We start from the raw sequence: 13,301 nt of genomic DNA on the forward strand, positions 1-13,301 counted from the left end.
GGAAGTTAAAAAATTAAACGGAATAATCACAAAATTACTGATTTCAAATCCGCGACAAACTGAAGAAGGAAAAATTGATTTTTAAAAAATGAGTGACTAATTTCAAATCGCTCAACGACTCATAAATTTATCATACATTTACCCTTTATTTTTCCCCTACATTGATTGTTGGTTTTTCTTTTTTTTTCTTATTTTATTTTTTAGATTTTATTTTTTTAAAAAAAAAAAATAAAGGTTATTTTTATCATTGGGGGGAAGGCATTGACAATTTTTGATAGTTTCAAGTGAACATTGACGTAATCAATAATTTGAGAGAACATTAACAATTATGTAGTAGTTTGAAGGTCCACCCGAACTAGGAGCTTTTCCCAATAAATAAAGGATCACTAAATGGAACGTCGGGCAAACACAGTGTGTATGGATGTATGCCCGGGGTATTACGAGAAGTTACAATGGAAATTAATCAACTGTACAATGTTGCCAATGGAGTAGCATAGCCCTCAGACCTGAAACTTGGCGGTTCCATTGATAATCCATCTCCAGGATTTCCAAATCCCCTCAAACCAACACTGAGGTTGGATGGTATACCCATGCATATGTTGTTTACCTCTTCGCTTGGGTTCCCTACAGTACAATCCCAAGGCCTCTTAGCTGACGACTGACGTCCTTGCAATCTGCTAGTAACCATGGTTACAATAAAAGTAAAATTGATAACCTACATTAAAAACTAGCTGAAAGTAAAGAAGAAAGAAATCATATCTTGAATAAGCATTATTAATAATGTAATGTAGGTGCCACACTATCAAACTGACCATAACAAGTTTTTTCTTTTTTTTCTTTCTTTTTTTCTGTTATTCCCTGTTCGAAATTAAGCTAAGCAAGCATCTCCGAATTTTCTGTTGATCAAACAGAAATCGGGTTATTTCAGACTTGAATAAGATAACAAAGAAAGAGAAGCAAATAACTGACCACAACTGAAAGCATAACCGCACCCCTAACCAAACACCTAATTGTTGCTCTAAAAAAACAAATGGGTTCATTTGTTTTATCGCCAAAACCCAGGCTAGCATTCATCTTTGAGGGGGATCCACTGTCCGAACATTTGCTCCGGTCATTCCTTCAATTCGGTCTTTGGTAATCTCCACAAAGTGACCCACAATTTCATGGAACTGCTTCAAACCTGACAGGGGGAGAATGATGGAGGACCTATCAGAACCTGCAACCTGCAATATTCATAGCATTCCAGGATAATATGCATCTATATTTGTCATCATAAACCTTCAACAAGAAATTACACAAACAAAAGTTCTATAGGCTCTGTAAGAGAAGTTTTCTGTAGGCACACCTCAGATATCCTTAGGAAATGGCCTCTGTTATTGCTTCCAAGATCAAAGAAGAATCTTTTCTGATCAGCTCTAATTACTTTTGAAGCCCCCATGCTACCAATTTCATCCTGCGCTGGCAATTCAACAGTCCTGTCGACATTCAATTCAGAACTTGGGGCAGGTTGACTACTGTGGCCAGAGATGAAGCCAGCACCTACATCATCTGAAAGCCCAAGGCGTTCCGAAGGTTCAGAACTTGGCTGTAAGCATGCAACAAACAGGGGGAGTAAAAATAGAGAGAGAGAAAAAAAAAGAAAAAAAAGAAAAAAAAATGTGACTTCAGAAGTGGAAATGTTTTCACAGGGCAAACAAGGAGAGAAGTTTATGCATGGAAAACAGGGACACCTGATTGGGCAATATGAAAAGCCTTGATGCTTCATTTATCTCTGCTAAAATGTTTCTAAATGCTGCCCATCCTTCATCCCTGGAGCTTCCTGCCGGAACAATGATTGTACTACGATTTCTACTAACCGAAGCTTCGGATACCTGCATAAGCAGATCTATTAGAGCCATTAATTTCTGGGAACAAAAAATAAAAAGTCTTACAATTTCCTTCTCCTGTTCACAATAGTTAGTGATCATGAAAAGCAAGACTATAACAATTAGCAGCTCAGGTAACTTATGATAGATGTACAACGTTTAGAAGGGAAAAACCAAAAGAGTGGTGAGTCCAAAAAAGTTTCAAACTGGAAGAAACTGGATCAAAATGCCCTACCTTTGAGGTGTTACCAACCAAAAGAGTGGTGAGTCCAAAAGAAACTGACATTGTCGAAAAGTGGCCTCTCTAATTGGCGAACTTGAATCCCATTGTAGTGCAAAACTCCAGTTTCAGTGATGGCTGGGCCAAAAAGTTGCCAAACGCTACTCCTCAAGCGGGATAGATAAGTTCAATTGGTCAAAGGGTGCTTTACAAAGACGGTGATGATTTGGTAGCAAAATTCTTAACAGGCTCATCATCATATTACAAAAAATAAAATAAAAAAATACAGAAAATATGAGGAAAAAAAAAAGGTTTTGGAGGCTTGGTGCAGAGAGAACTCTTTCGCAAAAGATTGTTCCAATTCTTAGGATTTGAAAGAGAAGGTGCACTGGCAGACAAAAGAAAATGATTGAGAATGTAGATTGAGGGAGAGTGGGGCAGTTCTGAGGAGAGCCAGGCTAATAGCCAGTGCTTTAGGTTCCCTGATGGCTACTTCAATAGGACAAAAATTTCCTCCAACCCAGTATAATAAAGTGACATGTTCTTCTAACATGTGAGAGGCACATGTGTGTGAATCCTTTACCGTTTACTCTTTCTTTTTTAACGTCTAAAATTTCTCTCAAACACACAGAGTCCAAGAGTCTCTTTCTCTTGACAGTTCATCTCCCTTCTCTCCCTTAGACATGAGTCTCTCATCTATAACAGATGAGAATTTCTTCATATGCCTTCAGGTCGAAGACCAACGCGTGGATATATGTTTATAATTTGGGTTCACTGAAAGCATCGTTTCCACTTATGTACTGAGAAAAAGTGAACCATTTCATGCAAAGTAAAAGGCGATTGCATGAGATGAATGGGGGTGTCGCAGAGAAGGAGGTGGATGTTCCCCCTGGAACTGAGGGAGCAAGGCCCAGGACTGTCTGAGAAACCTAGTACTTCACCCTACAAGTCCGATAATAGATAGTTCCGATAGCGCTAGGGCTTAAAAGCGCCTCCAATTCATTGCCAAACAAGACAAGCTACACAATGACAAAATTTCCTGAGCAAAATCTTGCAGAGGCTGTATGTGCTCCCGAGTGAAAATGCAGAACTCAGTACACATGGCACTGTAAGGGAAAATTCGTCCACTTGAAGGCATATGAAGAAATCCTTTCACCGTTATTGGACGTATTGCTGCAGAGTGCGACGAATTCTGGTCTTGATGAGAATTTTGGTGAGGAAGAGACTCTTGGTCTCCTCTGTTTGCTTAAGAGTGAAAAAATTTTAGATCTTAGAAAAGGAGTTAACGGTGGTAAAGGATTCTGTTAGTCATATTAAATTAAATTCTCACATGTTAGAAAGACACATGACACTTTATTAGACTGGGTTGAAGGAAATTCCTCCAACCGGGTTTGGAGGAAATTCCTCCAACCGGGTTTGGAGGAATTTCTGTCCACTTCAATATTGTTTTGAAACCATCCACTAAGAGGGTTTCTATCCAAGCATTAAGCTCTCTTTCTCTAGGTATATTGAATGGGAAAAAAAAACTTGCTAGCACAAGGGGCTACTTCTAGTAGTAGTGGGTGTCACCTAAGCTAATGAGAATCACCCGTGTCATCATCCAGCCAACTGGAATCATTTGAAGCATGGCTTGAAGCCATTTAATGTGTGGGACACACTAAGGGTAACACATGTCCCAGCGAATCAGTAGAGAGAGTCAGGTGTCTCAGGTGTCCTAGAGGAATGCGTGAGAGAGAGACTAAGTAAGCCCGGTATCCTTAGGAAGGTTGTGGATGGTTGCATAGGTTGAGTAGAACCTCCAAAATATAACCCTCAACTCTAGCCACCAAGCCAAGATTCTTTTAACATTTTCAAACTGACTCAAGAAGGAGCTTGTATGATTCAAGGAATTGAGTTGAGACATCCCTTCTTTCATTGAGTTAGCAACGTAACTGACAGGCTCCCTAGGCCTGTTCCCCACATCAGCAGGGCAGCAAGTACATCAGACTGCTACTCTCATATCCGTAGCAAGATGTTAACTCCTTCAAGTACCATATAACTTGGATTACATATGGTGCGCTATCAAACTGGGGTGCATAGAGAATCGCAAACCCCTAAAAAAAAATCTTTTGTGGGCAAGCCATAATTGGCTAAAAAAGTCCAAGGATTTATATTTGAAGTAGTGAATTATCCCCCATAACACATGCAGGAGTAAAAATGGCGGAGCTATGATATAGCTTAAGCTTTTTGAAAGTGCTTAAATTTGCTTTACATTCAAGAACATTTTTTAGTGAAGTATATTAAAATGATAGTAAACTCAAATCTTAAATTTGCAAAATTGGGATCTAAAAGTCAAATCAAGTAAAATACAAGAATATTATATCCTATTTGTTTCGAAAAAAAAAAAAAAAGAATTACACTTCAATCCCCCTGAACTTTCACTTCAATTGTCATGTTCCTCCAAACTAAAAACAATTGCAATTGCCCCTCAAACTATTAGCCCCTTTCACTTAACCCCTTGTCATTAGGGTTTTTGGTTAACTTGGATGGCAAACGCATGAAAAGTCTATTATAACCGGGTGAAATATGTGAAAATACCAAAAATTAAAGAAATCCTTAGATGAGACCCACAGCGAGGTCTCCATTCGTGGGGTCTCCTCTTCCATGAAGACCTTGTGGGTCTCATCCGTGGACAAGCCTCTGTTTGTTTTTTAAAAAAAATTAAAAAATTAAATAAATCAAAATAAATCAAAATAAATCAAAATATAAGGGTATTATAGTCATTTTGACTTATTTTTCGTCGAATTTAACAAAAAAATTTAATGAAGGGAGCCAAGTGAAAGGGGCAAGTAGTTTGGAGGTCAATTGCAACATTTTTTTAGTTTAGAGGACATTACAATTGAGTTGATAGATCAAGGGGTAAAGTTTAGTTTCCCAAAAATAAAAATAAAAAAACCAATACCAGTTACCTGTTTCTCATATGACTTCCATATCTTACCAAAACAGGTTACTTGTTTATCATATGACTTCCAAATCTTATATATCATACAATCTCATCCCCAATTTTGGCCCCAACATTTCTGAAGTTTCGACCCTTATACTTATTTTTTATATAAATAAAACAAATTCATTAAAAGCGCAAGGGACGCAACTCAAGTACACAGATGCAAACAAGAGAAAAACATCCATCAAGATCAAGAACAAGGAAAGAGCGCAAAAATCTACAAAGCTAGAGTTATTGAAAAAGGTGTGAATAGATATCCACTCATAGTGATCAAAGAAAACACAGTTGTAGCTCCAAACCCATTTTTTCTCGCAATCTTCTAACAATGTTAAAATCATTTTGACCAAACCTACTTTCCAGCATGCCTAGAGCTCCACCACCCATGTGGGCAAAACCCACTCTCTTGCAATATCACAGTGAAGAAAGAGATGATCAGGTGTTTCTCCACTTTTTTAACACATACAACACCAATCCATCACTATGATGTGACGCTTACGAATATTATCCATACCAAGAAAGCTGTCCAATTGAAGAAAGCCACCCTCAAAGGAACCTTAGACCTTAAAATGTTCTTATGAGGGAAAGAGAAATCAATGCTGGGAAGGAAAATTATATAAAATGTTGACCTCAAATAATCGTCTTTTCGAAGGAATTCAACAGAGCTTATCTTCATGCCCCGACCCAACCTAATGGAATACAGCGCATTGAAAAGAGAAGAAACAGCGTCCATCTCCCAATCATGCACCAATATGATAAAATTCATATCTCAATTACCTTTCCATTGTGAGCTAACATGTGTTCACCACCAAAGCATCCTTATCTCATGCAATGCAAAATAACTCCAGAAAGGTTTCCTTTAGAGAAAGTTCCCACACCAAATGTTGTACCAAAACCTGGTTCGACCACCATCAAACACCTCGATACCAACAAAACTAGAGAAGGCATCACATGCCTTCTAATATGTTTCCAAAGACTCGCCCCATATGACCTGGTGGCGACATTAGAGCACCAACCTCCCACCTAACTACCATATTTTTATCCACTACTTGTCGCCAATAAGCTTCTCTCCACAACATACCTGCCCTTATACTAGGCATGAATCTAAGTAAAATTCCAACACCAAGTGTAAGACTGATAATGCATACTCCCTTAACAACCATATATGGTAGTTGGAAGTCATGATTTGTTCAGGCTACAAGTGTATAGACGCTCCTATGATTCACGTTGTGCATCTACTTTCTCATGTTTATCATACAACGGTAACTCAAGGCATGAGTGCATAACCCCCTCCCCTGCCCCCATCAGTAACGAACCCTTTTAGTACCTGATCTATATCCATCGGATAAATTAATGAATTATACCTAAATGTGAGCAACATGAACATAAGACATTTTATGAATATTATAACAAATGCAGCTGCCAGTTAGAAAACATCAAAAGAAAAAAAAAATGGCATGCATCACATACATGCATCACATACACAACATGAGCCTCTAACCTAATTGATGCAAGGGGTGAGGCATGAATTCAACTTTAATTTAGTGTTATTTAATTTTAGAGATCAATTATACTTTTTAAATTTTTTGGTAATATTGGTCCCTGTAGTTTTAATCTAGGTCCTATTTGTTAATTGGGTTATTAGTATTTAGTTTTATGATTTGTTTAATTTTCAAGAGTAAAGGGTGTTTTTGGTAATCAAATAAATAGGTTTTGTCCTATATTAGGGTTTAGTCGTAGGTCTATTAAGTGTCTTTTATACTCCCATGGAGACAGACTTTGATGAAATAAAAAATTATGTGAAATTCGTTCTCATTCTTTCTCTCCTTCTCTCCCCTTAGCTTCTTATTTCTTTCCCTCTTTTAGATTTTTTCTTTCTCTCTTTCTCTTCCCTTGGCTTCTTTCCCCTCTTTTTCTTAAAAAAAAAATAATAATTAAATCTCATTAAAAAGCGCGAAGAGGCGTAACTCTAGTACTCAAGAAGTATACCTTTCTCCTCCCTTTTCGCCACTTTAACCATGTAATTTTTGTAACTATAGTTGGTTCTACATCACTAACGCTGGTTGTAAGCTACATAAACTAAAAAGTAATATCATAAAAAGGCTCCTATACTAGGAGTAGATATGTGTCAAGGGCAAGAACCCTTACACCAGTTGTAGTTAGATATGTGAACTTGATATAATTTCATACAAAAAATGCTTAGTGAAGTCAGTCAAGATTGGTATTAATAGTGAGAAAAGCTGCCAATTTTTGTCCTCTCTAGACGATAAAGTAAACTCTCATCAGGCAAGATCCTTACTTTTCAAGCAGTTGCCACATGCAGAAATCTGATAGGCAATAAAAAGGTTTAAACAGGGAAACAAACCTAGGGCACATTTGTGGATTCCTTGCCCTACCTTGAAATAAAACAGTTGTAACTTTCATCCATCGACATATTATTGAATACAATTCCCAATAATGTAAGTATATCCGTAAGATATCCGATAAATGTCAGCATATCCAATTGACTATAAAGACACGTTATAAAGCAAAGTACACAAGATACATAAAATAAAAGACGGGGAAAAAAGGAGGGTTGAAAGGAAAGATAACCTTATTCTTGAACCAAGCCCAGCAAAATGGATCTAATCTAGTCTGTATGTATTTGTCTGTGTGATTGTATGCGGGTTTTGGCAGGACAAACTCTAACTCAAAAACCTAGAATCCGAAGTGGAATTGGGCTGAGTGCAGTTGAAGGCAGTCTATCTAAGCAACAGGGAGTAATGCTAGAAGGAGGACTGAGTCCTCCCAAATGTCATGTGACTTTTAAAATTACCATTAAATTTTAGATGATCATTATTGGATTTTAGTCAAATAGTGATTTTAAAAGCTACATAACATTTGAGATGACACAAGGAGGACTAATCCTTCTAGCATTACTCGAGTAATAGTTAGGAACTCCATGATTCTCTATTATTTCTGGTAAAATGATACTAGTTAGACATTCATATGTCAAGAATGGTTGATAAGACTTTCTTTTCAGCGTATCATGATCTCACCGGATGGTAACGGAAAGGAAGAGAAAATAGTTGAAGGCATCAACCAAGGCTAGTGATACACACTCCACGAAGTTATAGAATTAGATCAAAGCAAATGCTCTGATGTGGGGCAATGTGTGTGCATTGTACAGTGGAATCATCTTAAATCGAAACGCATTGCTGAATTTAAAGAATTATATGTCAAATTATAGAACAACTTGTGATGTAACAGAGAACAGAGAACCACAAGAGCAACACGAAGTAGTAATATGTGAAGAGCGAAAGGAATGGTCTTTGAACTTGAGTAAACAAGAATGTAAAAAATGATGATATACTAGAAGAGAAGTTGTTCGCTATAGAAAGAAAAGAGAGGGGGAAGGGCGGGAAACAGAGGAAGGAGGGGGAGGGGGAGGGGTAGGAAAGAGTGAGCACCTTCAAGAAGCGACCCCTCCGATTTTCGCCAATGTCGAAGTAAAACACCTGAAAAGTAAACAAGTAGTCAGAAGAGAATGGATAAAAAGAAAATAATTAAAAAAGAAAAAAACAAATATAAATAAAAATAAGGGCCAGGGCAGAGAAAGAAAGAAGGAAATGCCTTGGTGTCGAGCTGCAATTCCTTACTGAAGACGTCCTGATCATCGGAATTGACATAGTAATTGAAAAGATCCAAGAACCAGGAAATGCCGGAGAAGGGGACGATGATGGTAGACCTGGTGGCAGAGGTCTTCTCGGAGATCTTGAGATAGCGGCCCCGAGGGTTCTCCTTGAGATCGAAGTAGAAGAGCTTGTGCTCCACCTGCAGCGTTTTACACAGCAGCTCCACGTCATTCCCTATCCCTCCTCCTATCATCCCACCACCACCACCACCACCACCACCACCACCCCCACTCCCATCACCCGAATTCCCCTCCATTCTAAAACTCTATCCCTAGCCCTAAGCCCTAAATAGCGGTCAAAAGCAAACCAAAACCACCCACTCAGGCTTCGAATCGAGCTAATAGAAGAAGCAAAAGTCTAATCAATTATGGTTTGAGAGACTGGTAGGTAGCAGATCTGAAGAATAATTGGAGGATGGCTCACAATTAGTAATAGCGGTTCGTTCTGTAAATTAGGGGTTCGAAGGAGGAGGAGGATGGATGGGAGACGGTGGGAATTGACTCAGTCTCTTCTTCATATTTGGCAATTGGCATGGCCTATTATTTTTCTCTCATATCATAAATTCATATAAATTCCTACTACCAGTAGTTCCTATTTTATAATAATTCAAATGCTCTCTCTCTCTCATGTCCTAAACCAAAATCGCGTTTTTTATGGGAAGAGGGGGGCGAGGGAGGCGCATCTGTTACTATATATTCACTCACTGTTAGTAATACTATTCCTTTTGCTTGCAGTAACTAATTCCCTCCTTTATACATCATGAATCCATCACCTCGTTACAGACAAAGCAAAAAGCTTTTCATCCGCTGACAGCAGTTACCGCCTAACAACTTTTTAATTGACTTCCACAACGATCTACTTTCCATAACCTCTGATTTTTTTTATTTTATTTTTTTTTTCGTTTTCGAGGTACCGTATTTTCCTTCAGGAATCATCCTTGGACTCGGTGCAGCTCCTTTTTTTCTTTTTTCTTTTTTTCGTTTTTAACTTTGCATTCAAAAAGTAAATATGTACATGCCCAACCACATTGGGAGGGAGAGGGGTCATGTCCTCCTTAATTCTCAAGTAGAAAACAATTTCAAGGTGAAAAAATAAAAAATTATAAGGTTTTTTTTTTGCCATTAGCCCCTAGCAACAAATTTTATTTTATTTTCTTTATTTGTTTTTTTTTTTTTTAACTCCTTTCTTTTTATCATCTCTTTAAAACTGATTTATCTCATTTGCGATGATAGTTTCATTGTCAAAAAAATTTTCTTCTAATATTACATAGGTAACAACAGACATGTTTAAGAAAAGTAACAATGAAATGAGTTTTGCAAAGTTGTCAAGATTTTGTTCAAAGACAAGGAGTCACAAGCCTGACAAAGCTCAATTTTCTTAAGGATGTGTGTCAAAGGTAGCATAAAATGAAGATTCATTGCAATATAACTAGATATATGGGATTAAAAAAGTCTATAAGATATATATACACACACTTTAACTCCTATTTAAAAAATAAAATAAAAAATAATAAAAATAAAATAAAATAAAATAAAAAAAGAAGAAGAAGAAAAATAAGATAATTACACCATTGGTCTATGAGGTTGGCTTAAATTACAAATCACTACACGTAGTTCAAAAAGTTCATTAAGGGTCATTGTAGTAAACTATAATTACAAATAAATCATGTACACGTTTTCTATCAACCAAGTTAACAAATTCTATTAGTCAGCCATGTCACACCCAATAAGAAGTCGACACGTGTCCATTACAATAAAAAAATATATAAAATATAATAAAAATATAAATAAATAAAACAAAAATATTTGTTTTTTTTAAAAAAAAAAAAATACTTAAGGGGTGGCGTGCTAGGTGGCGGGGGGGCGCCTAGTCACCCCCACCCCCAGACGTGGCCAAGGATGGTGTGCGGCCACCCCTTTAGTAATTTTTATTTTTTTTAAATAAAAAGACAAAAAAAAAAAAAAAAAAAAAAAGACAACTATTTTGTTTTATTTTTTTTTTTTATTATTATAATGGACACATGTCAGCTTCCTATTTGGTTTAACGTGGCTAGCTAATAGAATCTGTTAACTTGGTGGATGAAAAACGTGTTCAAAGACTGATTTGTAATTATATTTTACCACAATAACTTTCTATTAACTTTTTGAATCACATGGAGTAATTTATAATTTAAGCTAACCTCAGAGACCAATAGTGCAATTAAGGATAATTACATTGTTTGTCCATGGGATTAGCCATAATCATTTTTCACTCTGGGTGGTTTAAAAAGTTCATGCTAGGTCCTCGTGGTAAACAATAATTACGAATCACTCTCTGGACCAATTTTTCATCCACTAGGTTAACAGATTCTGTTACTCAGTCACGTCACACCCAATAGAAAGCCCACATGTGTCAATTACAATAAAAAAAATATAAAATCTAATAAAAATATAAATAAATAAAATATAAATATTTGTTTTTTAAAAAAAAATAATAAATAAAACAATAAAACAAGGTGGGTGGCAACCACCTCTGGGGGAGGCCATGGCCACCCCTAGCCACCCTATTTTTTTTAAAAAAAAAAAAAAAAAAAAATTAAACAAAATTTTTTATTAAATTTTATATTTTTTTTATTGTAATGGACACGTGTCAGCTTCATATTGGGTGTGTAATGACTAACTAACGGAATCTGTTTAACTTTTAGATGGAAAATATGTTCAGGGACTGATCTGTAATTATTGTTTACTACAAGAACCTCTCATGAACTTTTTGAACTATAATGAATAAAAAATAATTATAACCAATTTCAATGTTCAACGATACAATTATAATAAAAAAATAAAGAAATAAAAAAAATTATTTGACACCCTCTCGTTAAAATGTCTGTCCATGGGCGAAACATAAGCACTTATTAGTTGACACTCTATCAGTAGTAGGCCCAACAAAAGAAAACGGAAAAAGCATTGGTGCCCTCCCTTCCGAAGGCCGAATGGGCTGATTTCGTCTTTTCATTTATGGACACATTGGACAGCAATGCATGGAAGTTGGAACCTCGTACGATGAGGAACTCTAGCAGAGACCAGGGACGGAGCCAGAAGTTTTTATGGGCAGGGGCCGATGGCCAAAAAAAAAAAAATTTTGGTAGGGGCCAAATAAGCTAAATTTTGATTTTTACCTTATATATATATATATATATATATATATATATATATATATATATTTTAATTTTTTAGAGTTTTTTTTTTTTGTTTTCTACCTAAGAAATATATTTTATTTTAAGGAAATTGTGGGGAGGGGGGGCCATGGCCCCTGCCAGCCCCCCCCTCCCTCCGTCCCTGGCAGAGACTGAGAGAAATTGCGGCTACGCTCAGAGAAGAGAGAGCGAATAGATTAGAGAACTCGCGGCTACGGGCTACTCATTCAAAACCTACTCTAATAAACCAGCTTTGTTCTTCTTTTTGCTTAGGAAAAAAAAAAAAGCGAGCTTTGTTATGATGCTTTACTGCTTTAGTTGTACCGGATCCAAATTCAGTGTTGTAATTTTAACTACAGCATATCTTTTGTAAATAATAAATATATTGAAGGGTGCAGATTATTTTGAGTTAAACTTATCATTTTACTAAACTTAAGACTTACGAAGTATAAGCCTAAACTTGACGCCGTTTAAGTCTTCAAGTTGCAACCCCTACCGGCTACCCCTTCACATAGATCGTGGCCCATCTCTTTGCAAGAGTCATCTTGGACGAATGAGGCAATTGGGGAAGACGGCAGAGGGGTGAGGGTCGCACTCGAAGCTCAGCAAAGTACAAAACCCGCCCTCCAAGAAATGTCTATCTCAAGCTTATCCTCCCTCATGTTCATGAACTCATGCTTAATAGAGTTGTTGTAGATCGGTGGTATCTCCAAAATGGATTTTGCGGTAGTGGGTTTGGAGTGTTTGGTGGATCCTAAAGGGGGAGGAGGAGTTTCTTCAAAGGTTGACTTAGACCTTGAAACCAAAGTCAAAAGGTCTTGGATCTGGGTTGGTCAAGCAAGAGAAGTCTGAGGTTGCTAAGAGCACTAGTAACAGATGCCCTATAAGTGGTTCTATTCCCTAAAATAGGAAAAAATTTTAAAAAAAAAAATTGCAAAATACATGCCACAACAGATTCCTCATTTTTCATGGACTTGCTTAGGAAGCTACAGTGCTTCCCAATGCATTGGGTAGCACTGTAGCTACCCAACACATTACTTTAATGAAAAAAAACTCGTCTCTCTCCTTTCTCTCTCATTAAAACTCTCTCTCTCTCTCTCTCTCGCACGCCCGTTCTTTATCTCTTCATCTTTGTTCAAGCACCTAGCCTTTGTTCTTGATTTCTTCATTTTGTTCAAGCACCCAACCCTCTAGTATTGGTGTTTCCCAGCAAGTCTTCAACCGGTGATGGTGTTCTTGTGAGTTTGGACCGGTGTCGGAAATTGCGTCCTCCAACAGCCCACCAACGACCCACATAATCACGTCTTCTAGTAACCGTCGGCAACGACCCATCAGAGGATCGGGTCTCCTCTGTTTCGCCGTCACTGAACAGTTGGATTTCGCTGGAAAT

General features: G+C 37.2%; 1 protein-coding gene across 3 annotated transcripts; it reads right to left on the reverse strand.

Moving 5' to 3' along the window:
- Positions 1-285: 285 nt before the first annotated feature.
- On the reverse strand, positions 286-9,407 carry LOC133877488 (transcription factor Pur-alpha 1). Of its 3 annotated transcripts, none has more exons than XR_009901747.1 (6): positions 8,678-9,407; positions 8,515-8,562; positions 1,731-1,871; positions 1,346-1,585; positions 970-1,223; positions 286-674 (listed from the first exon to the last, which is right to left on the reverse strand). XR_009901747.1 is itself a non-coding variant. In XM_062315808.1 (5 exons), the coding sequence occupies exons 1-5, from the start codon at positions 8,993-8,995 to the stop codon at positions 1,071-1,073; spliced, it is 900 nt and encodes a 299-aa protein (XP_062171792.1). In that variant the 5' UTR covers positions 8,996-9,406; the 3' UTR covers positions 739-1,070. The 3 variants fall into 3 exon arrangements, 1 of the variants encoding a protein (XP_062171792.1); XR_009901746.1 differs by having other exon boundaries at positions 286-677; XM_062315808.1 differs by lacking the exon at positions 286-674 and having other exon boundaries at positions 739-1,223; positions 8,678-9,406.
- Positions 9,408-13,301: the final 3,894 nt, after the last annotated feature.

This window comes from Alnus glutinosa, chromosome 9, assembly GCF_958979055.1.
Source record: "Alnus glutinosa chromosome 9, dhAlnGlut1.1, whole genome shotgun sequence".
NCBI lineage: Eukaryota > Viridiplantae > Streptophyta > Magnoliopsida > Fagales > Betulaceae > Alnus > Alnus glutinosa.